This window comes from Lutjanus erythropterus, chromosome 5 (genome assembly GCF_056507025.1).
Source record: "Lutjanus erythropterus isolate fLutEry1 chromosome 5, fLutEry1.hap2, whole genome shotgun sequence".
In the NCBI taxonomy this organism is placed as follows: domain Eukaryota; kingdom Metazoa; phylum Chordata; class Actinopteri; order Lutjaniformes; family Lutjanidae; genus Lutjanus; species Lutjanus erythropterus.
In genome coordinates, this window is record NC_139321.1 from 500,001 (window position 1) to 522,646 (window position 22,646).

General features: G+C 41.6%; 1 protein-coding gene across 1 annotated transcript in view; it reads left to right on the plus strand.

The window, feature by feature from the left end:
• The window catches only part of shtn3 (shootin 3), a 37,619-nt gene extending 15,627 nt beyond the window's left edge, over positions 1 to 21,992 (plus strand). The window contains exons 3-17 of the mRNA XM_084718317.1: positions 4,489 to 4,583; positions 5,490 to 5,658; positions 7,184 to 7,281; positions 7,398 to 7,479; positions 7,773 to 7,867; positions 8,873 to 9,019; positions 10,910 to 11,063; positions 15,046 to 15,223; positions 15,725 to 15,795; positions 16,485 to 16,591; positions 17,068 to 17,082; positions 18,305 to 18,367; positions 19,543 to 19,672; positions 20,912 to 21,221; positions 21,781 to 21,992. Of these exons, the coding sequence (XP_084574443.1) occupies positions 4,489 to 4,583; positions 5,490 to 5,658; positions 7,184 to 7,281; positions 7,398 to 7,479; positions 7,773 to 7,867; positions 8,873 to 9,019; positions 10,910 to 11,063; positions 15,046 to 15,223; positions 15,725 to 15,795; positions 16,485 to 16,591; positions 17,068 to 17,082; positions 18,305 to 18,367; positions 19,543 to 19,672; positions 20,912 to 21,221; positions 21,781 to 21,916 (1,850 nt within the window). The 3' untranslated portion in view covers positions 21,917 to 21,992. The remainder of the gene's footprint in view (positions 1 to 4,488; positions 4,584 to 5,489; positions 5,659 to 7,183; positions 7,282 to 7,397; positions 7,480 to 7,772; positions 7,868 to 8,872; positions 9,020 to 10,909; positions 11,064 to 15,045; positions 15,224 to 15,724; positions 15,796 to 16,484; positions 16,592 to 17,067; positions 17,083 to 18,304; positions 18,368 to 19,542; positions 19,673 to 20,911; positions 21,222 to 21,780) is intronic.
• Positions 21,993 to 22,646: the final 654 nt, after the last annotated feature.

A 22,646-nucleotide genomic window follows, 5' to 3' on the forward strand; every position in this document is an offset into this window, starting at 1 on the left:
ATAGATAAAATAGTCCTGTTTGTTACCTGGAGTGAAGCGACTGCATCTTTTCAAACTGTTGTGATGCTGCTGTAACTGAACATGTAGCTGGAAGGTAACTGTGCTGCACTCAGCTCTGCAGACCTGCAGCCTGTTAGCGCCGTTAGCTTTAGCAGCCCAGTTATTCACTCTACTGTACTCTGATTAAAGCCTGTGGCTGCACTCACGCTGCATTCAAGTGCTGTCGGAGATCCTGTAACGACACACTGAGAGACGGCTCACATGTGACCAGGAGCCTCTGACTGAAGACGTGATGAAGCTTTTTATCAGCTCAACAAGGCTGATACCAGGACATCACTTGATTTTATTTATTGGATCCCATGTTAATAACTGATGCATGTGTGAAATCTTTAGCTTCTGTAAAGACGAGCCATGATCAATTATTAATGATTATTGTCTTTATCTTTGGATCTGTTCAGTTTCTTATCAGTTCAGTGATGAACTGTTGAGGCTGATGCCCAGTAAAGTTTTCACTTTTTACTACAAATAATTAATTTGAGCCCTCGGTTTTACAGTGTAGATGTGTGAGAAATTTCAAAATGTAGGCCAGTGAAGAGAGAGAAAACAGAAGTCTGTCAGATGAGGACAGCAGAGTTATTCGTTTTGGTTGTAATATTTTATAAAACTCTTCATTTTTGCATCCAGCAGATGATGTTTATACCACAGAGAGTCTGTGAAGTGGAAGCAGGATTAGAGTTTCTATTGTTCACAGCTCAGCTCAGTGTTTCTGTAAAACCAGCAACAGAAATCCTCTCTGGGAAAGAAAACAGACTTTTAAAGTCACAAATATCAGCAGGAATCATCATTTTCCGTGTGAAGTGTGAAGTGTGAACCTGCAGGAAGCTTCTGCTGCTGTTTGGACCTGAAACTTGTCTTAATTCTCACACAGATGGACGTTCTTACCGTTAACTAATCCTCTAGATCATGTGTTAATATCAAGCTTCGTCACTAAAGAGGCCCCACCCCCTGCGGCAGTTAAACTGCATCATCATCATCATCATCATCATCATCATCATCATCATCATCATCATCATGGCTCTGTTTTCAGTCAGATCATTACAGATTTTAACGAAGCTCTGAGCTGAGACGAGTTTCTGACCCAGATCATCGTCTGACAGGAGACGCTGCTGTCAGAGAGACGCTCTCAGCTCTCAGCTGTGATCCTGAACCTCCAGACAAACTCAGAGAGTCCAGCTTTATTTATTCACTACTGTCAAATATTCACATTTGAGTCGCTGAAATCAGAGACTTTGGACATTTTTCCTTTAAAAAAATTACTAAAAATAATCAATCAGTTATCAAAATAGTTGATATAATTTGCAGCAGACTGCAGATGAACTCATCAAATATATATAAATATATTGATTAAAGAGTTTTTGTTTCTGTTTCTGTTCAGCACAGCTCCACCTTCACTCAGGAACATTTTTCTGTCCTTGTTTTTCGTGGATGTAACCAGATAGTTCGAGAGATGGCGTCCCCGTTCTCATTTCAGCCTGCAAAGCTCTGATTGGTTGTTTCCCAGCCGTCAATAAGCACAACATGAGACATTTAAATGAACAAACCGGAGATGCTGGGAGCAAATCAGATGCCTGGATAGTTTGTTAGTTCATTTTTTTGCTTCTTTGACAAACATTTTGTTCATTTGCTTCATATTGGACATCAGAAAGACATTTTCATCTTCAGGTGACACATTGAGCCTACAGAGCAGATCAATACTTCAACATGATTCCAGATGTATTAATTATCTACAGAGCAGATCAATACTTCAACATGATTCCAGATGTATTAATTTTGTACAGATTCTAAAATGAATAACGCAGTGACTGTCAGAAAAAAAAGAAGCTGTTATTGTCGTGTTAAAGGTCAAACAAGTGTTGAAATAAAGAGCAGAGTTCCTCTGTGACGAACCAGCTGATGTTCCTCACAGCTATAAATAGCAGAGTGTGACCCGTCTCCACCGTCTGACCCGCAGCCGAGCAGACGATGATGATGCGCCGTGGCGTGCGGGTTGGAGCGGCAGTTAGAGCGAGCGAATGCGGCACGGCGAGGGTTTAAATGAGTCTGAGGCTGAGAGGGAATCACACCACCAAACAGAGGAGTAAAAATAGATCCTCCTTCCTCTGACATCATCCTCACTGCACTCACACAGACCAACAGGCTCAGTGCACCGCGCTGACACACACGTGTCATCACACAGGTCAAAGGTCACTGTGTTTAATGTGATCTCTTCATCTGTGTCACACTCTAATCAATAATAGTAATCAAAGTCACAGTCGGGTCAACATCCAAATAAATCATGATGTGGTGAAGAGTCACTCATCAGAGCTGATGTGTCCACGTGAAAAAAAAACTGTCAGGTAACATATGATGAAGAGCGAGCAGGTTGATGATGGGGCGGAGCTTTGGGTGGACGGACAAGTCAAACAAACTCAGGACGTCCACCAGGAGACGCTGTCTGTGTCCCGTATGAGACCAAAAGACAACGCAGACTCGTTTTAATGTCTGTCCAGATCATATTTATATCTGCAGTTTTATAAGACATTTAAAATGTGAGACGACTAAAAATGATAAAAAGCAGGTTTGACAAAAACTGGACTGAAAGCATCCCTGCACACACACACACACACACACACACACACACACACAGAGACACTCACACACACACACACACACACACACACACACACACACACACACACACACACTCACACACACACACACACACACACACACACACAGCACACACACACACACACACACACACACACACACACACACAGAGACACACACACCAGCTGCTGTGTGTGTGTCTGTGTGTGTGTGTGTGTGTGTGTCTCTCTCTCTCTCTGTGTGTGTGTGTCTCTCTCTGTGTGTGTGTGTGTGTCTCTCTCTCTCTGTGTGTGTGTGTGTGTGTGTGTGTGTGTGTGTGTGTGTGTGTGTGTGTGTGTGTGAGTGTCTCTGTGTGTGTGTGTGTGTGTGTGTGTGTGAGTGTCTCTGTGTGTGTGTGTGTGTGTGTGTGTGTGTGTGTGTGTGTGTGTCAGATGTGGGTCTTGTATATCGACTGTGTGTTAATGGATCAGGATGTTTCAGCTGCTTCCTGTTGACTCTGACATCACAGCAGGGCTTCACTGTTTTTTTTTTCATACATATAAAACTCAATAATGAAAGAAAAAGAATCGTGTCAGAAGAGAATCCAGACGAAACAAACAAATAAAAACAATAATACTAATCAAAACTTATATGTATTTATTTGAAACATTTTTACTTTGTTATGTTAATTATCAGAATTATTGGCCTGAAATCAGACTAATTAGAAGATGAATGTTTGAGTTGAAAGAGGAGAGAGATGAGACGAGGTTTATTCTGACTTCATCATGTCGAGTTTCTTCTTCTCTCAGTCTAGATTTTTTTTTTTTTTACCAAAGTCTCCATAACTGGGTCATTTTAAAATAACTGAGGAGGACCAGCTGAGCTCTGGTGACACGTTCGACAGCTTCTCTCTTCTTCTTCTTCTGTTTGTGTTTTACTCTGAAACTCATCTGAAAACATCACAGAGGAGAAAAACATCCTGGTTTTATGTAAATGAGCTCTGCCTGTAAAGAGACCTGTGTGTCTCCATGGAGACGGACGACCTGAGGACAGCACTGCTGTCACACACCTGGTCCCTTCTGAACAGGACGAATATGACGTGCATTTTAAACACGTGTTCTCATGGGACGCCACATTAAAACATGGACGTGGTCACTGTGACGCTCAGCGTCTCCGGTCGTCTCCATCTCCGTACTTTAGATCTTAAAGTTCTTGTTTCTTCTAAACATGTTCTACATGTTAGAACACAAACACTGAGGACTGTATAGAAGTGAACTGTGGAGATGGACCGTTGTTCACTAACAAAGAACACATGTTCTGTATAGAACGTAGTTTATTAGATGAAGGGGTCGAGGAGGAGGAGGAGGAGGAGGAGGAGGAGGAGGAGGAGGAGGAGGGATGAAGGCGGTCAATTCATCTTCCTTATGATCCCTAATATGATTATCTTGAGAGAAAATTGGGGCCAATTTTATGAGTTTTTGTTGTTGTAACAACAGTCAGGTGACCTCCATCGTCATGGTGATATTTGTTGTTGTTAACACTGTCACATGGTCACAGTCTGATCAGATGGTTCTGATGATGGTTTTTGTTGGTAGTTGTCATTTTAATGCAGGTTTATAGTTTTAACCTTTAGTGACGTGGCTTTTACACAATTATTGACGAAGTGGTCACTGGTTACAAAGTAGCTCCTCCCACCTCAGCACAGGGCCTGAGGTGGGAGGAGCTGGATGAACTCAGGTGTTAATGAAACTGAAAATGATGATTACTGTGTGTGTGTGTGTGTGTGTGTGTGTGTGTGTGTGTGTGCCTGCGTGTGTGCCTGCGTGTGTGTGTGTGTGTGTGTGTGTGTCCTCCTCTCAGTGTCTCAGATGGTGATTGAGGAGGTGAGCGTCCTGCAGACTCAGCTGGAGATCGAGAAGTCGTGCCGGGAGAACGCAGAGGCCCTGGCTACAAAGGTCACATACACACACACACCACACACACACCACACACACACCACACACACCACACACAAACCACACACACCACACACACACACACACACACACACACACACACACACACCACACACACCACACACACAGTAATCAGTAGTGTCAGATTAGCGTTGTCAGGGTCCAGCTGGCGTTAGAGAGTTTAGCGCTGAGTCAGGTTGAGTCATGTGACGACACACAACAGAAAAAAAAACTTTATTAATTTTATTTAATTTTATTTACAACACATAAAGAACACAAGTAATAATATATTATTGGTTATAATCAAACCCAAGGGGGTTCTGATGAGAACCTTTTTTATGTTCCAAGGGTTTTATCTAGAAGTCATTTACTGGGTTCTACAGGGGACCCTTATCATGGTCCCAAAGAACCCCTGATAAAAGAGTTCCTCAAGGATCTTGCAGGGGTCCTTTGAATGAAAAGGGTTCCTAACGGACTCTTCAGTCCTATAAACAACACTGTACTAACCCTTTTTTTCCAAAAGCATTCTTCAAAAGTGAATGGTTCTGGGTAGAACCTCAGTTCTTCAAGAAGAACCTCTTTGGAACCCTTATTTCTAAGACTGCACCATGATGCTGTACCTTCAAGGAGAAGAACAGTAGAGAACTCTTCCATGGTGTAAAGGTTCTGCCCAGAACCCTCTCTTTAGGTTCTACCCTGAATCTTTCCACCTTTCTAAGGGTGCAAGAACGTACCTATGTGGTTCTACCGAGAACCTTTGTATATTCCCAGAACCCTCTCTGGGTGTTCCAGAACCTCAGTCCTTCAGGAAGAACCCTTTTAGACTGCACCATGATGCTGTACCTTCAAGGAGAAGAACATTGAGGTTCTGTGCAGTTTGACTCACGTGTGACCTTTGACCTGCAGCTGAACTGTGAGAACAGGAAGTTGAAGTACCTCAGCCTGTCGTCTCGACCGTGTTTGGATGAGCTGCTTCCCTCCATCTCAGACTGCATCTCACTGGAGGCCGATTCAGACGGAGACACGGCGGACGGGAGCCCCGACACCTTCACACAGTACCAACAACAGGTTAAAGGTACAGTCCGTAGAATCAGTCACACAGTACCAACAACAGGTTAAAGGTACAGTCCGTAGAATCAGTCACACAGTACCAACAACAGGTTAAAGGTACAGTCCGTAGAATCAGTCACACAGTACCAACAACAGGTTAAAGGTACAGTCCGTAGAATCAGTCACACAGTACCAACAACAGGTTAAAGGTACAGTCCGTAGAATCAGTCACACAGTACCAACAACAGGTTAAAGGTACAGTCCGTAGAATCAGTCACACAGTACCAACGACAGGTTAAAGGTACAGTCCGTAGAATCAGTCACACACTGCTCGCTCCTCACTGCTCCTCACTTCTCCTCACTGCTCCTGACTGCTCTTCACTGCTCTTCGCTGCTCCTCACTGCGCTTCACTTCTCTTCACTGCTCCTCACTGCTCCTCACTGCTGTTCACTGCTCCTCACTGCTCCTCACTGCTGTTCACTGCTCCTCACTGCTCCTCACAGCTGTTCACTGCTCTTCACTGCTCCTCACTTCTCTTCACTGCTCCTCACTGCTCCTCACTGTGCTTCACTTCTCTTCACTGCTCCTCACTTCTCTTCACTGCTCCTCACTGCTCCTCACTGCTGTTCACTGCTCTTCACTTCTCCTCACTTCTCCTCACTGCTCCTCACTGCTCCTCACTGCTGTTCACTGCTCTTCACTTCTCCTCACTTCTCCTCGCTGCTCTTCATTGCTCCTCACTGCTCCTCACTTCTCCTCACTGCTCCTCACTGCTCTTCACTGCTCCTCACTGCTCTTCACTGCTGTTCACTGCTCCTCACTGCTCCTCACTGCTCCTCACTGCTCCTCACTGCTGTTCACTGCTCCTCACTGCTCCTCACTGCTCTTCACTGCTCCTCACTGCTCCTCACTGCTCCTCACTGCTCTTTTATAAACCTCATATCACAGAGATGCACTGCAGTCTGTCATGGTTGAGGAGAAATTAAAATGCAGTTTTTTCATCTTTCCTAGAAATGCAGCAGACTTTGTTCACAGATCAACACATTAATTAACTTAATTAACTCATCATCATCATCATCATCATCATCATCATCATCATCATCATACCAGACAGCTCACCATGGCTCACCTTGAAGTGAACTTAAAAACACTGTCATACAGAATCTTCAGCCAGTGGAACGTATCTACACACATTAAACAAATCAACAGCAAATATTCATAAAATCACTTGAACAGTTCGTGCACAGAGCGACTTGTGTGAATCAGAGCGACACTGACGGGGTCAGTATTCGACTGGATGTCCTTGTTATGTCTGATTGCTGTCAGTGTTTGTTTAATGTACTTTAAGAGGAAACCAACAGAGATTTGAATAAAGAAAGAAAGACAGAATATTCACATCGTACAATACGATACAGTCAGTGTGGATATTTGTGTTCCTCAGAGGATAAATATTATCTGTTTATTTTACACTGATGCTGTGTATTATTTAGTTAACATTAAAGAAATAAAGATGTGTAATGTTCCGTCCTGTTGGTCTGTGTTCTGTCAGAGCTGAGGGAGACAGTGAACAGCTTATTGGAGGAGAAGAAGAACTTTGTTTGTCAGATTCATGAACAGCAGAGACGGATAGAAGAGCTGATTACACAGGTGAGGACGAGTTGGTGTCACCGACCACTGAGAGGATTTATGTCAAAGTATCACTGCATCATTAAAATAAAATGAAAAACAAAACAGTTCTTTCACTTTTCTTTTGTTCCCTGCAGTCAGAGAAGGATCAGGCCGAGATGAAGGAACTTCGTGAAACTGTTCAGCAACAAAACAAAACCATCAAGAGATTCAACAGAGGTGAGTTCAACACTCACACAAACAGAGAGTTTAAAATAATTATTATTCTTTAAATATAAACAAAAACTTTATTTTGGCCTCTACATTTGTATGGAGACAAATCAGGGTCATAAAGATTCTGAAAAAAAAAAACGACGATCACAGATAATTTCAGTTGTATTTCACTTTTTGTGTACGTTTGCAACGTGCATATACAAGTGTGTGAATGTCTAATGAAGTTTTGCAGCTGTAGAAATATTCTGTGCACATGTAAGAGTTTTGTATGTGTAGAACTGATTCATGCATGTGTGCAGTCTCCATGATGGCGGCTCAGGAGTACGATGGAATGAAGGAGCAGCTGGACTTGGAGCAGAGCCTCAGAGTCAAAGCTGAAACTTATGCACACGAGGTAAAGAAACAGTCCGTGGAAATGTCCCCCTGTCACACACAGGACAAAAGACACATCTCATACATTAGTTATTATATTTATTGTTAGTAAAATGTCTGAACCTTAAAACTGCAGTGATTCATTAAAACACAGCCACCAGCTTCAGAAAGCTAACATGCTAACATGTTAGCAAACAGTTATACACTCTTTAATCTTGAGTTTTATTTAAGTTTGAAATAAAGGTCAACTTAATTTGAGCATTTCTCTGAGTTTTAAGAGTTTCAAATGTCTATTTTTAATTGACACCTACTCATTTTTTAAATTTCCATTTTACTTATATAAAGGTGGTCCAGACTGCTTTGTTTTTCCAGACGTGCTCGTGTCATTTTAAAGTTACTCATATTTTCAAGTTAGATGGTGTGTGATTATTTCTTACAGCCCATCAGCCAAAACCAACCTTCTATTAATGCTGATTCAATAATAGATAATAAAAAAACATGTTGATTTATGTAGGTTGAAGTGCTCGGCAGATTTTTCTTTTAGTCAGGTGGAGGAAATGTATATTTTCCAGTTTTGGCTGCAGTTCTGCTAAAATAATCTGTTGTTTGCACCTAAACAAAAAATCTGAGTTTGCACAGAGCACAGCTTTAACTTACATGACAATCTGAAAAAATCTCCGTCACATTAGATGAATATAATCTTCACCTTTCTGCAGACGTTCTGCTGAGCTCTCTGAACTGATCCAGTCTGATGACATGATGACTGAGGAGCTGCAGTGCTGCTGCAGCCTCACTGATAAACACTGACCTGCTTTGCTGCTGTGTTGCTGATTGATGTGTGTGTTAATAAGCTCGTGGCTGATTAATGAAATGTCCTGAATCTGCTGTTTACTGACCTGAACAGTGAAGAGCCTGCAGGAGGTAAACGGACTGGGAGTGATGGACAAACTGGGATCATCATGTGTTGGCAGTAAAAATGTTTCACCTCCTTTGTTTTGTCTTCCTCGTCCTCGTCCTCGTCCTGCAGATGCTGGTGAAGCAGAAGGAGGCCAACAGGCAGAGCATGCTGCTGCTGCAGAGTGCTGAGCCCAGCGTTCAGCTCCTCAAAGCTCTGGAGGACGTCGCCGCCATCACTAAAACCCTGGAGGAGGAGCGTCTGCAGCATCAGCAGAAGGTAGAACTTGAGTTTAGTTTCAGGACGGTGGAATTTGTTCTGGTGGAGCTGATGATGTCAGACTGACAGGAAGCAGCTACAAGACTTCTTAAAAGGTCATCGATGTTTTTCTCGAGCGTCAGCATCAGTCCTCATGATTATAACTGCACTCACCAACGTCACTGCAAAACCTGCAGTAAACTGATTTCTTAAAAACCTTTATTTATTCAGGGTGGGAACTCCCTGATCACATTCACACCTGGAAACTGCTCAGTACAACCACAGTCTGATCTGACGCCACTGAGCAGCTGGGGTTCAGCGTCTCAAGGCCCCACAGTGGCGGTAATGAGGGAGGGGCAAACTGATTTTTTGTCCACTTGGGGGCAGCAGAAACAAGCTGTGGATGCAACACTGATATATCACCATCTTATAAGTTCATATGTTGAACAGTTGCTTATTTATACATCCAGCAGTTACAAAACAACATTTCATTTGTGTTTGTCCAGCAGTGTCTCCTCTCACTCTGCTTTTGGTCTCCACCACGTCCTGAAGGGAACATCTGGCTCTTTAGCTTCTAAATTCTCCACTGTGTTCAGTTTTTAGAGCTTTTTTTGACAAAAACGACATTATTAAACCAATAAGAGTGAAAAACTTCACACCCAGATCTTACAACCTTTATAAAAGCTGATAAAAAGAACACAGATTAAAATGTTGTTTATTGTCTTCTCTAATAATGTTGCAGTGTAAAGATGAAATGAAGAGAGCAGGTGAAAAATGGAGACAAGTCAGGGTCATAAAGATTCTGAGCTTGTAAAACGTGTGTGAATGTGTAATGAAGTTTTATAGTGGTAGAAATATTCTGTTCATGCGTGAAAAAGAGATATAATTTGCACATGTACAAAGGTTTTGTAGTTGTATAAGCGTTTTGTGTATTTACAAGTGAAATTTGTGCAGAAATATTTTAAACGGTGAGGTTGCACAAAGTCTGAGATGTGAACACTCAGATTTCTTATCTTTTCATGTGACCCTGAAGTTACAAGGGGATGACTTTTGTTTAGATCAAAATTCAATCAAAAAACTTTTGAACACATGCACACAATAATTCTACAGCTACAGAACTTCATTACACAATCACACACTCGTATAATCAATCACACACTCGTATAATCAATCACACACTCGTATAATCAATCACACACTCGTATAATCAATCACACACTCGTATAATCAATCACACACTCGTATAATCTATCACACACTCGTATAATCAATCACACACTCGTATAATCAATCACACACTCGTATAATCTATCACACACTCGTATAATCAATCACACACTCGTATAATCAATCACACACTCGTATAATCTATCACACACTCGTATAATCAATCACACACTCGTATAATCTATCACACACTCGTATAATCTATCACACACTCGTATAATCAATCACACACTCGTATAATCTATCACACACTCGTATAATCAATCACACACTCGTATAATCTATCACACACTCGTATAATCTATCACACACTTGTATAAGTGCATAATTTTTTTGCACATGCACACAAAAAGTGACACACAACTGCAGGCTGTGAAATGATTTGTGAACATTGTTGACCCTGATTTGACTCCATAGTGTTTGAGGTCGACGTGTTTATGAAGATTCACATCATATCTGATCATCTGATCAGATGATCAGATGATCATATGATCATGAATTGAACTAAAAATAAGAACCTGATTGTTTTTGTTCTGAAGATGTTTCTCCTCGTCAGTTTGCTGACTGATGGAGATTCAGAAGATTTTCAGGCTTTTGGGGTTTTGAGGTGAGTCACACATTAATGTGACACGATGAGTGTGTGTGTGTGTGTGTGTGTGTGTGTGTGTGTGTGTGTGTGTGTAGGTGCAGAGCCTGCAGGCTCAGCTGGAGCAGAGCTGTGTGAAGCAGCAGCTGGAGGCTCTGCAGAGGCAGCTGGAGCTGCTGGAGGTGGAGAAGAAGGAGGTGGAGGGACGACTGGACGAGGCAGAGAAGAAGAACCAGGAGCTGGAGAACAGAGGTGGGTGGAGCTGAAGAAATACACTGCTTAGCAACAGAAAATACTTGTGTCTGATTGGCTGGCAAGAATCTACATGAACAAATACAGTGATAGTGAAGACAGAGGATTTAAGCACTTTTATTTGATAAGAAGATGAAACTGCTGATCAATGAAATGATGGAAATCAATCATTTTTTTCTTATCAGTTATGATAAATTAAACATGACAACAGTCGACACGTTCACAGTTCATACAGGCTCTGACAGTTTTACACCCCGACTTTAAACTTCTCTGATCTGAAGTCTGGGATTTAAAATGTTTCAGTGTTAAAATATTAAACAACAAAGAAAAATTCTCTGATCCAAGAATCATCTGTAAAAGTTTCTTAGTTCAGTCGTGAACAAATGCAGGGATTTATTTTAACATTCAGTGCTGGACGTTCCAACATTTACACATATCTGAAGTTTATAGGGACGCAGTGAAATTAAAGAAATTCAAGTTTTCAAACATTAAGAATGTTGTTTACATAAAAAATTCATCTTACAATTTTAAAGTTTGTGATTTTAGATGAATTGGCTCTGGCCTTAAATAATGTGACGTGATCTGATAATTAATTCTTGTCTTTAACATATTTAACAAGTTGTCTGTAATATTTAAATGTTTAGAAATAAAGTGTTTCTTTTGCATTTTTGTGAATCATTATCTCATATTTTTGTTCTGTAATGTCACATTACCTTCATAATTCTAGTTAACAGGTTTATTTTTCCCGTAAATCACATAAAACTAATAAAAATGTTTAAAAAATATTATTTGGTACAGTATTCAACTCTATCAGTGACAGACACAGGGATTAGATATTTTTATTTTGAATTTAATAAAGATTTTATTATTGGTGGCACCACATGATATTTTGACAGAGGAAGTTTTTTGTAGGGGGGGGGGGAGGAGCTGCGTCATTCATCTGTATCTTCATAAACAAACGTTGATCAGGAAACTTTTCGACACTTGAAATCTTAAAGCTGTAATGAAGTGGTTATAAACTCCAGAACAAGTTCACTGCTGTTCCACAGTGTCGTGGATACACGTCGCTTCGTCTCTGTCCTGATTGGATCTGACTGAGGACCGGAGGACATGTCAATCAGACGGTAGCCCCGCCCTAAATCAACGCCTGCGTTATGGACTGTTTTAGTCTAAATACAACGATCATTTTCTAAATGAACATCCTGCTGTGTTGAAGAAGACTGTAAACAGGAGACACAGACAACAGGAGACACAGACAGCAGGAGACACAGACAGCAGGAGACACAGACAACAGGAGACACAGACAACAGGAGACACAGACAGTCAGTGGAGTCGCCCCCTGCTGGACATTAGAGTGAATGCAGGTTTCAGCATCTTCAGATCTGGAGAGAAAATGTGGTTAAAATCAAAATGTGGAAGCTATAAAATCTTAAAAATAAAAGGTGAATAATGAAGAGAGACTGTGATGTCTCTCAGAGGGCAGTAACATCCTCTTCCTCCTCTTCCTCCCCTGCGTTGCCTCCATCACAGACCACTGACCCATCTGCTGCAGGAGAACTGGCAGGATCTCTGCTCCCAGTGTGCATCGAGGCATCTGAGTGGTTTTAACTGGGTCACATGAAGTCGAGGCCAAAACCACCAACTGACTTCAGCCACAGGCCGTTAAACAGAACAATGAAGCTCTTTCATTGGCTCTTTGTGCTGCAGCGTGTGCACAGATAGTGTGTGGAGGAAGAGGCGTCACTCTGCAGGGAAACTGGAGGATTTTTTTTCATCAGAGGAAAAAAAAAAACACAAGAAGAGAGAAAAGGACGTGGAGCAGCTGCAGCAACAGCAGCACACCGGCAGGGCCAGACAGTTATAACGTAATCTGACACACTTACTAATGACATGTTAAAATATCAGGTACCTAATCCAAGCATCACAATATGAAAGTAATGTAACTTATTACTTTCTGTTATGTTATTTACATTTAAATGACACAAACTTTTTTTCTGTTTTTTACTACAAACCCACAAATCCGTTCCCAACATATATTGTTCAGTTGTTGTAGTACCCACACGTTAGCTAGCTAGATGGATTTCCGTGTAGCTAATGCTAGCAATTGGTCTGTGTAGCTAATGCTAGCGGTTGTTCTGTGTAGCTAATGCTAGCAATTGGTCTGTGTAGCTAATGCTAGCGGTTGTTCTGTGTAGCTAATGTTAGCGGTTGTTCTGTGTAGCTAATGCTAGCAGTTGTTCTGTGTAGCTAATGCTAGCAATTGGTCTGTGTAGCTAATGCTAGCGGGTTGTTCTGTGTAGCTAATGCTAGCGGTTGTTCTGTGTAGCTAATGCTAGCGGTTGTTCTGTGTAGCTAATGCTAGCAATTGGTCTGTGTAGCTTATGCTAGCGGTTGTTCTGTGTAGCTAATGTTAGAGGTTGTTCTGTGTAGCTAATGCTAGCGGTTGTTCTGTGTAGCTAATGCTAGCGGTTGTTCTGTGTAGCTAATGTTAGTGGTTGCTCTGTGTAGCTAATGCTAGCGGTTGTTCTGTGTAGCTAATGTTAGTGGTCGGTCTGTTTTAACAGACCAAACGTGTTGCCCATATCTTTGATCTGGTGCTTTAATTCATGAAATAATCGATGAGCTTGACATTTTTGACTCATTATTTGTTTGACAGTCATGTCAAGATTAACAAAAGACTCTGAAACTGACTGAAGATCAGCTGCTGCTGTGAGACACTGAAGTGTTCTATTCTAACACTGGTAGAACATTGTTCTTTATTTTAAAATGTATTTTACAATTAGAATCCTGCTATCTCCATTTTTTTTATATAAATGTTTGTAATCTGATTACATCTTTGTATCTGTAAATGTAACAGAATACAGTTATTACTGTATCTAATCCTGTTAGATGTAATCTATTACTCCTGAAGCCTGCATAACAGTAGAAACAGTAGTGTCAGTAGAAACTAGAGGTGTAACGATTCACTCAAGCATCCGATGCATCAGACTTGAATGTGTAAGATATGAGTTCATCGGTTCAGACGACCTGCATCAGTAAAAAGCTCAACATGATTCATATGTACACATACGTTTCATTTTTGACCTCAAGGAGCTGCCGCTGTGACTCCTGCTGTCTCTGCCTGCACCGCCCTCACTGGACGCCTGCTGCCGCAGTAACACAAAACAAGCGCTCCTTCCTCTGTCTCCTGTGTCTCCTCTTTATTTAATCAAAACAGACGGCGCTGAAGTGACATTGTACCGCGTCGCACCACCAAACGTTCATAACGCTCAAGTGTAGAATAAGTTTGTGTTTCATAAGGAAGATGAGAAACGCTGCTGCAGATCTTTGATGTAAAACATGTCTGACAGCAGAGAACAGAGACGTCATGTGACTGTGAGAACAGGAAACACTTCACTGTTCCTCCACACTGATCTGAACCACAGAACTCTGAATATGAAACACAGCAGCTCATCATCTTACTGCACAAATACTCACATTTTAAACAGCTTTAAATTATTTTCTCATTTATCTCATCTCATTTACACGAGACTAATGTCTCCTTCTCTCTGTCTCTGTTACTATATTTAGTAAAACTATCAGGATTTATTTGACACTAACATCACAGGAGCATTAACTGGATCAAAATGTAAAGATTCACACGCTGCAGTGTCTTGTGTCGTATCGTGACAGAGCTGAATCGAATCGAACCGAATCATTGGATTTATAAAATATATTGTATCGAACATGTATCGAGATACGAATCGAATCGTCTCAGTCAGTGAGATACACACCCCTAGTAGTGTAGTATCAGTAGTAACAGTAGTATTAGTAGTAACAGTAGTATTAGTAGTAACAGTACTATCAGCAGTAACAGCAGTATTAGTAGTAACAGTAGTATCAGCAGTAACAGCAGTATCAATAGTATCAGTAGTAACAGTAATAACAGTATCTGTAGTAGTAAATAGTATTATTAACTGGTTCCTTTGTTTTCATTCCTCAGTCCATGAGCTCCAGGTGGAGACCCAGAAAAAGGTTGCCATGACGATCAGCACGGGACCCCCTCCCCCTGAACCTGGAGTTGCACCACCACCTGCCCCTCCCCCACAGCCGCCTCCTCCCCCTCCTCCTCCTCCTCCCCCTCCTCCTCCCCCTCCCCCCTCGAGATGTAACCCCCTCAGGTGAGGAACGACAAACAGAACACATGTTCCACTGCACACTGTTGCACACTGCTGCACACTACTGTACACTACTGCACACTACTGTACACTACTGCACACTACTGCACGCTACTGCACGCTACTGCACGCTACTGCACGCTACTGCACACTACTGCACACTACTGCACACTGTCGCACACTACTGCACGCTACTGCACGCTACTGCACGCTACTGCACACTACTGCACGCTACTGCACGCTACTGCACGCTACTGTACGCTACTGCACGCTACTGCACGCTACTGCACGCTACTGCACACTACTGCACACTGTCGCACACTACTGCACACTACTGCACGCTACTGCACGCTACTGCACGCTACTGCACACTGTTGCACACTGCTGCACACTGCTGCACACAGGATTGCAAGTTCTGATCAGCTGATCAGTGTCTGGTCAATCGTACAGATCAATCAATTACAGATGTAACTGATTCTCTGCTGACGTGTCTCCGTCTCTCAGCTCTCTGATCGCCATCATGAGGAAGTCATCAAAAGGCTCGAAGGCCTCAGTGAAGGCGGAGCAGCCTCCAGGTGAGTCTCACTGCACCTTTAGATTCATGTACAGCAGTGAAACAAAAACTCAGGTCTTTACTCAAGTAAAAGTACAAAAGTATGAGCTTCAGAATTTACTCCAAAAGTAAAAGTTGTTAGGATGCAGAATGCCCCTTTCATTATGGATTATAATTACTGATGCTTTAATATTGTAGCTGGTAAATGTGGGCCTTATTTTGACGACTTCCATTCTGCTAACTTCTGCATATTTTGTTGATTATATTTAGTTTTATTCATCTGAATCTGCAAAGTAGCTAAAGTTGACAAATAGATGTCATGGAATAAAAAATACAGTATTTCTCTCTGACATGTAATGGAGAAGATGAATGTTGAAAAGTCAAATAGGACAATTATATCATAATTTTACTTAAATGGTAATTTATTTTTCTGCTTTGGTTGAAATAAATCCTGAATTAGATGTGAAAATATGATCAGAGCAGTGAGAGGCAGTGAGGAGGAACATCATGTAGAACCAGAATATTTTTATTTAATGATTAAAAAATAAAATAATCTGATATTTTTATTAATCCACTGAAAAAATACCAGAAAACACTGAAGAATCGTGTCATTGATGCAGAAATCCTCGGGTCAAACAGTCTCTGTTGTCTCATATCACCTAAACTGATCATGTACATGGAATATTAAATATTGATGTTTGTGTCTGTCAGCTGCTGCTGAGGGTGTGGACGACGTGAAGGTGAAGGCGGTGAATGAAATGATGGAGAGGATCAAACATGGCGTCGTCCTGCGGCCTGTCAAGAGTCAGGAGAGCAAGGTGAGGACGAGAAGGATGGACGGATGGACGGACGGATGGACAGACTTCATTGGACCCTGTGATGATAATAAATTACTTTGATTTCTTGGAGTCACACAAGAACATAAAGAGACAAACAGCAGCAGAACAATAATGAAACGGTTCCTCTGAAACAGAAACAAACAAATGACAAAATAGAATCAGGCAGAAATAAAACTAAATGTTGTTGCGTTTTCAACAAAGCCTGTTTGTCCTCGTTGGTTTTGACCTGCAGCAGTTAGAAGGTCAAAGGTCACAGTTCTGTGACAGCAGAGGTTCTTCAATGTTCCTGAGACCTCAGAACAATGAAATAATCAATATTCACTTCAAAACAGTTTTCATCTCTGTGGAAAACAAACGTTCTTCAGTAAACAGTGTTGACGTTCCTGCTGATGTTCTCCAGCTAATGTTCTCCTCTCTGTTCTCTCCATGTTCCTCCTGTGTGTGTTCCGCCTCAGAGAGTCGCAGTCAAAGTGAGTATATTGATGTTTACATTAATCATGTGATGTCACTGTGATGTCACTGTGGCTCTCTGGGGACAAACAAACATCTGACCCCCAACACACACACACACACACACACACACACACACACACACACACACACACACACACACACACACACACACACACACACACACACTGCAGAACATCTAGTTTTTATCAGTTAAACACTCGTCTCTTTAATTTCCATTTTTTCTGTAAAGCTCGTGTTCTGAACGCTGATGTGTTTGTTGTTGTTGTTGTTGTTTGTGATGGGAGGTCCGACAGCAGAGGTTTTTATTTATTGATTTATTCGTTGAGCAGCAGAAAAACACCAACAAGAGAAAGAAAAGAAGTAAATTGTGCAGGTGAGAAAAAACCCTGGAGCTTCGCTTCCCGACCTGTACGGAGACAAATCAGCGCCATAAAGACTCTGAGCTCGTAAAAAACGACGTTCACAAATAATTTCACAGCCTGCAGGTGTGCATCACTTTTTGTTTGCATGTGGGAAAAAATATGATGCACGTATACAAGTGTGTGAATGTGTACAAGTACAAATTTTGATCAAATCAAATTGTGCCTTGTAGCTTTGTAACTTCAGGGTCATATAAAAAGATTGGACATCTGAGTGTCCATGTCTCACACTTTGTATAACCTCACTGTTTAAAAACATATTTTTGCACATATTCTAAATACAGAAGACACTTCTACAACCATAAAACCTTTGTACACATGCAAATGATCTATTTTTCACACATGCACAAAATAATTCTACAGCTACAAAACTTCATCACACATTCACACACTTGTATATGTGATTTTTTTGTACATGCACAAAAAAGTGGTATTCAACTGCAGGCTGTGAAATTATTTTAGAGGGTCCCCGAGACTTTGAGCTCCTCAAAATCAGATTTACACGTTAACTAAACTCACAGTTTCAGGGTTTGTACATCTTTTACAAAGTCGTGGTAAATAACATATTTATATTCAAATGATGATTTCACCTCTTCATCACATTAAATCAGATCTTATTGTGCTTTTATCAACCAAAATTATGTTTTGAGACAGAAAGTTTCATGTTTCTAGACTTGACTTCCTGTCATGGCTGCAGGTTCTGTGTCTTTTTGATAGTTGAAAATGACAGTTTGCTGCTTTAACTCTCAGATTACAAGAAAAACATCAAGTGAAATGATTTGTGTGTTGTTGTTTTCAGCCGCCGCTGGTCACTGAGGAGAAACAGCAGGAGAGCGCCATGGAGGAACTGAAAGGCATCCTGGTAAAATGAAAAATACGTTTTATATCAGCTGTGTTCCTGTCAGATAGGAGGTTATTGATTATTGATTTGAGATGATGTGACTTTTTAAACACAGACTGTATTTAGTCCTCATGTGTTGAAACTTTATACGTCTTTAATAGAAGATATAAACAAGTTATAACACCGTTTTCATATCATTTATCATGTAGTATCAAAGCTATTGACTGATGATTGACTTTCAGTTGATTGAACTGATTCTGATCAGTGAAAACTTTCTCATATCAGGCGCAAACTCTGCTTCCTGAAGCCGACGTCGGGATCCCGTCTGTTCACGAGCAGTTCACAAGCAGTTCACAAGCAGTTCAAAACCAGTTCACGAGCAGTTCACAAGCAGTTCAAAACCAGTTCACGAGCAGTTCACAAGCAGTTCACAAGCAGTTCAAAACCAGTTCACGAGCAGTTCACAAGCAGTTCACAAGCAGTTCAAAACCAGTTCACGAGCAGTTCACAAGCAGTTCACAAGCAGTTCAAAACCAGTTCACAAGCAGTTCACGAGCAGTTCAAAACCAGTTCAAAACCAGTTCAAAACCAGTTCAAGAGCAGTTCACGAGCAGTTCACAAGCAGTTCACAAGCAGTTCAAAACCAGTTCACAAGCAGTTCAAAACCAGTTCACGAGCAGTTCACGAGCAGTTCAAAACCAGTTCACGAGCAGTTCACAAGCAGTTCAAAACCAGTTCAAAACCAGTTCAAAACCAGTTCAAGAGCAGTTCACGAGCAGTTCAAAACCAGTTCAAAACCAGTTCACGAGCAGTTCAAAACCAGTTCAAAACCAGTTCACGAGCAGTTCAAAACCAGTTCAAAACCAGTTCAAAACCAGTTCAAGGGCAGTTCAAAACCAGTTCAAAACCAGTTCAAAACCAGTTCAAAACCAGTTCACGAGCAGTTCAAAACCAGTTCAAAACCAGTTCAAAACCAGTTCACGAGCAGTTCAAAACCAGTTCAAAACCAGTTCAAAACCAGTTCAAGAGCAGTTCACGAGCAGTTCAAAACCAGTTCAAAACCAGTTCAAAACCAGTTCAAAACCAGTTTAAAACCAGTTCACGAGCAGGAAATGTGTCATTTTAAATGTGTCATCTTTGGGTTGTTCAGGGTTAAAACTGACTGGTAATAATTCCAACACTTGACAAAACTCCAGGAGACGGTGAAGCGGAGCCCCAGCCGAGGCTCTCAGGAGTCGGGGCCGTCGCCGCCTGGCAAGAAGGACAGTGAGCTGGAGGTCATCCTGAGACGCCGCCGCAACAAGGCGGGAGAAGCCGGCTCCGGAGGTAAAACACACACCTGAGGAAGAGATTCTGACTTTTTATTGACTGTTGGATCAGTGATGCAGCGAAGTCGTGAATGTCTTGATAATCTTTAAGACAACTTCATTTTATTTTCAACAAGAAGGCAAAGTTCTGCACACGAAACAGAAAATGCATCAAGATAAAATGTAAAATGAACATAAAGAAACATAAAAAGACATTTTAATACAATTAAAAGAGTTAAATAGAAAATAAAAATAAGATAAAACCAGGAAGTAAGTTACAGAAGTTTAAGAACAGAAGAGTCAGAGCTGCAGCAGATCTACACAAAAACACACGAGTGACGTGAAAACTTTAACTAGAAACATCCAATAAATGACACATGAACTGTCTGCAGACCTTTTTCATGATTATATATCAGGATGAACCTCTGAGGAGAAACAAACAGGTTTTTTTTATTATTATTATTACAGAAAAACATCACATTTGTTTCATCCTGCAAAATCAAATTACAACCACAGAAAAAAAAGTTATTTCTGCATAAACAGAAATTTAAAAAAAACTCTTTTCGGCAAATTTTCATTTGAATGCAGAACAAAGAAATTTAATGTTGGAACTGATCAGTTTTATTGTTGATGCTGCAGCAGGATCAGAACCAGATTTTACAGTCATTACTTCCTGTTTTTATTCACGTCCAAACTTTGTTGAACTTTGGTTTGTATTTTTATAATCAGGTCTCATATCAAACTTCTGGACGAGGAAAAAGCTTTTTCTTGATTCTAATGGTTGAAATTTATTCATTTCAACTAAACTCTCTAAAAGATCTTTATAGCTTTGTGATGTTTTTTAAATTTCGACGTCGACGTCAGATATTTTGTGTGATTGTTTACTTAACTTTTTTTTTAATGTTGAAGAAGACTTTTATTTTTTTCAGTGTTGGAGGCAGCAGGACTGAGCCGCAGTCCAGGTCACATTTTGCCTCTTTGTCAGATACAATGATATAATATGAGTCGAACACACAGCAGAGCTCTCTGTGGAACTGTTCAAGTGCTCTCTGGGGCCCCCTGCTGGCCCCCTGCTGGCCCCCTGCTGGCCCCTGCTGGCCCCTGCTGGCCCCTGCTGGGCCCCTGCTGGCCCCCTGCTGGCCTCTCGGCTTCTGTGCAGTTATTTTTAACTTAACTGCAACTAAAATGCAACCTGTGTTGTAAATGTGGACAGAGGTGATGTGGATGTATTTGACGGATGTTTGTCTTCTTTGTCCAGATGAGCGGGACGGTCAGATGAGCCACGTCTCCTCCTCAGACAGCCTGAACGGGAGACGCACCAGCAGCGACTCAGGCAAAGACCCCGAGGGGCAAGGGGCGCTGAACGTCCCCTCTTCAGATTCCACGGGGCCCCGGGTCAGCCCCGAGAGACGGGGGTCGGGACCGGGGCCCGTCGTGGCCCGCAGGAAGAGCTCCGACACGGGCAAAGAGCCTCGAGTGGGCTCCTGGCAGGAGAGGAGGTCCTGCAGCTCGCTGTCAGAGAAAGAGACGAGAGACGAGTCTCCGGTCAGCAACGGCTGCGTCAACAGGTCGAGACACATCAATGTCTTTTTCAGAGGGGAGAGGACGTCTTTAGGGGGAGACACTCACATTAATGTCTCTATTATCAGGGACAGGATGTCTTTGGGTGGGGACAGCAGGTCAACAGCATGTAGGAAGTGAAAAGTGAAATCCGAAAACTTATTTCATACAAACTTCCTCACTTGTACATCCCATTGTAACTGTTTGGTAACCATGGTAACAAGGATTTGGACCCGATTTAAGGAAAAAGACATGACAGATGAACAGTGAACAGGTCCTGAGTCAAATGAATCCTTTAATCTTAGCAAAGAAATATGTAACATATTTTTACATTCAGAAAGATGGATTTATAGCATCGTTACAGTTACGGCGTTGCCGTTAGTTACGTCGCTGGTTTGTTACTGAAATGTTACGACATACCAGATATTCTGTGGTGTTTTATTTATTTATTTTTTCTATTTTATTTTATTTATTGTTCTGTCCGATGTCTTCTGTGTGATGTTTCCTGCACTTTTTATATATCTTTTCATCATCTTTCCCATCTCTGTGTCTCCGTCTCGTCCACAGCGTCGGAGACGGTGATCAGAATGCGACGGAGAGCTGCGTCCAGTCAAACGGAGTTGAACACGCCGAACCCGGAGAGGCCGCGTGCACCGCCGCCTGCCCCAGGCCGGTCAACGGCAGCACCGACGCCGAGTGCTAGGAAGGACTCCGATGATCCCGGCCTCCTGCTTCTGTGATCTGATCCACACTCTTATTGGCTGATGTCAGAGTGATGTCATCACAGATTCAGATTCAGGGTGCGTTCATCGTTTCTTAAAGGAAACTGTTGCAGTTTTTTATTTGTGTTTTTTCAGATTTATGCTAATAATTTAAAACCTAACCAAGAAAAGTCACATGACTAACATGTAGCTCATTTATTGGACAGAGTTTTGTTGTGAAAAATGTCCACGCTGCAGATGAACTGTTCAGAAGATGCTGGGTGTGAACGCACCCTGACCTGTCCAAACAGACTGCACCTGTCGCTCATGACCAGTTCAGAAATATTATTATTATGAATTATGAATTATTATTAGTCTGGTGTTGATCACAGCTGTGACTGAAGGTTTCTTTTGTGCTGCAGAAGATTTTCAGATTGGGCTGAAACGACTAAAAATGCTAAACTTCCTCATTAAATCCTGAAGTGAAGAATCCGAACACAGTGACTGTGAGTGAACACACATCTCAGAAACATCTGCATGATAAAAACTCAAACTAACAGGAGTCTGAATAATGAAACAGGTGAACAGAAACATGGCGACGGAGCAGTCTGTGGGGCTTCCAGCCGTGGATCCTGCAGGATGTCCACTGACTGAACTGTAATGAGGGAAGCTGCACTTTTGTTTTTGCACAGAACCTCAGTTTTCTTCAAACACTTTGACTTGTACAATGAC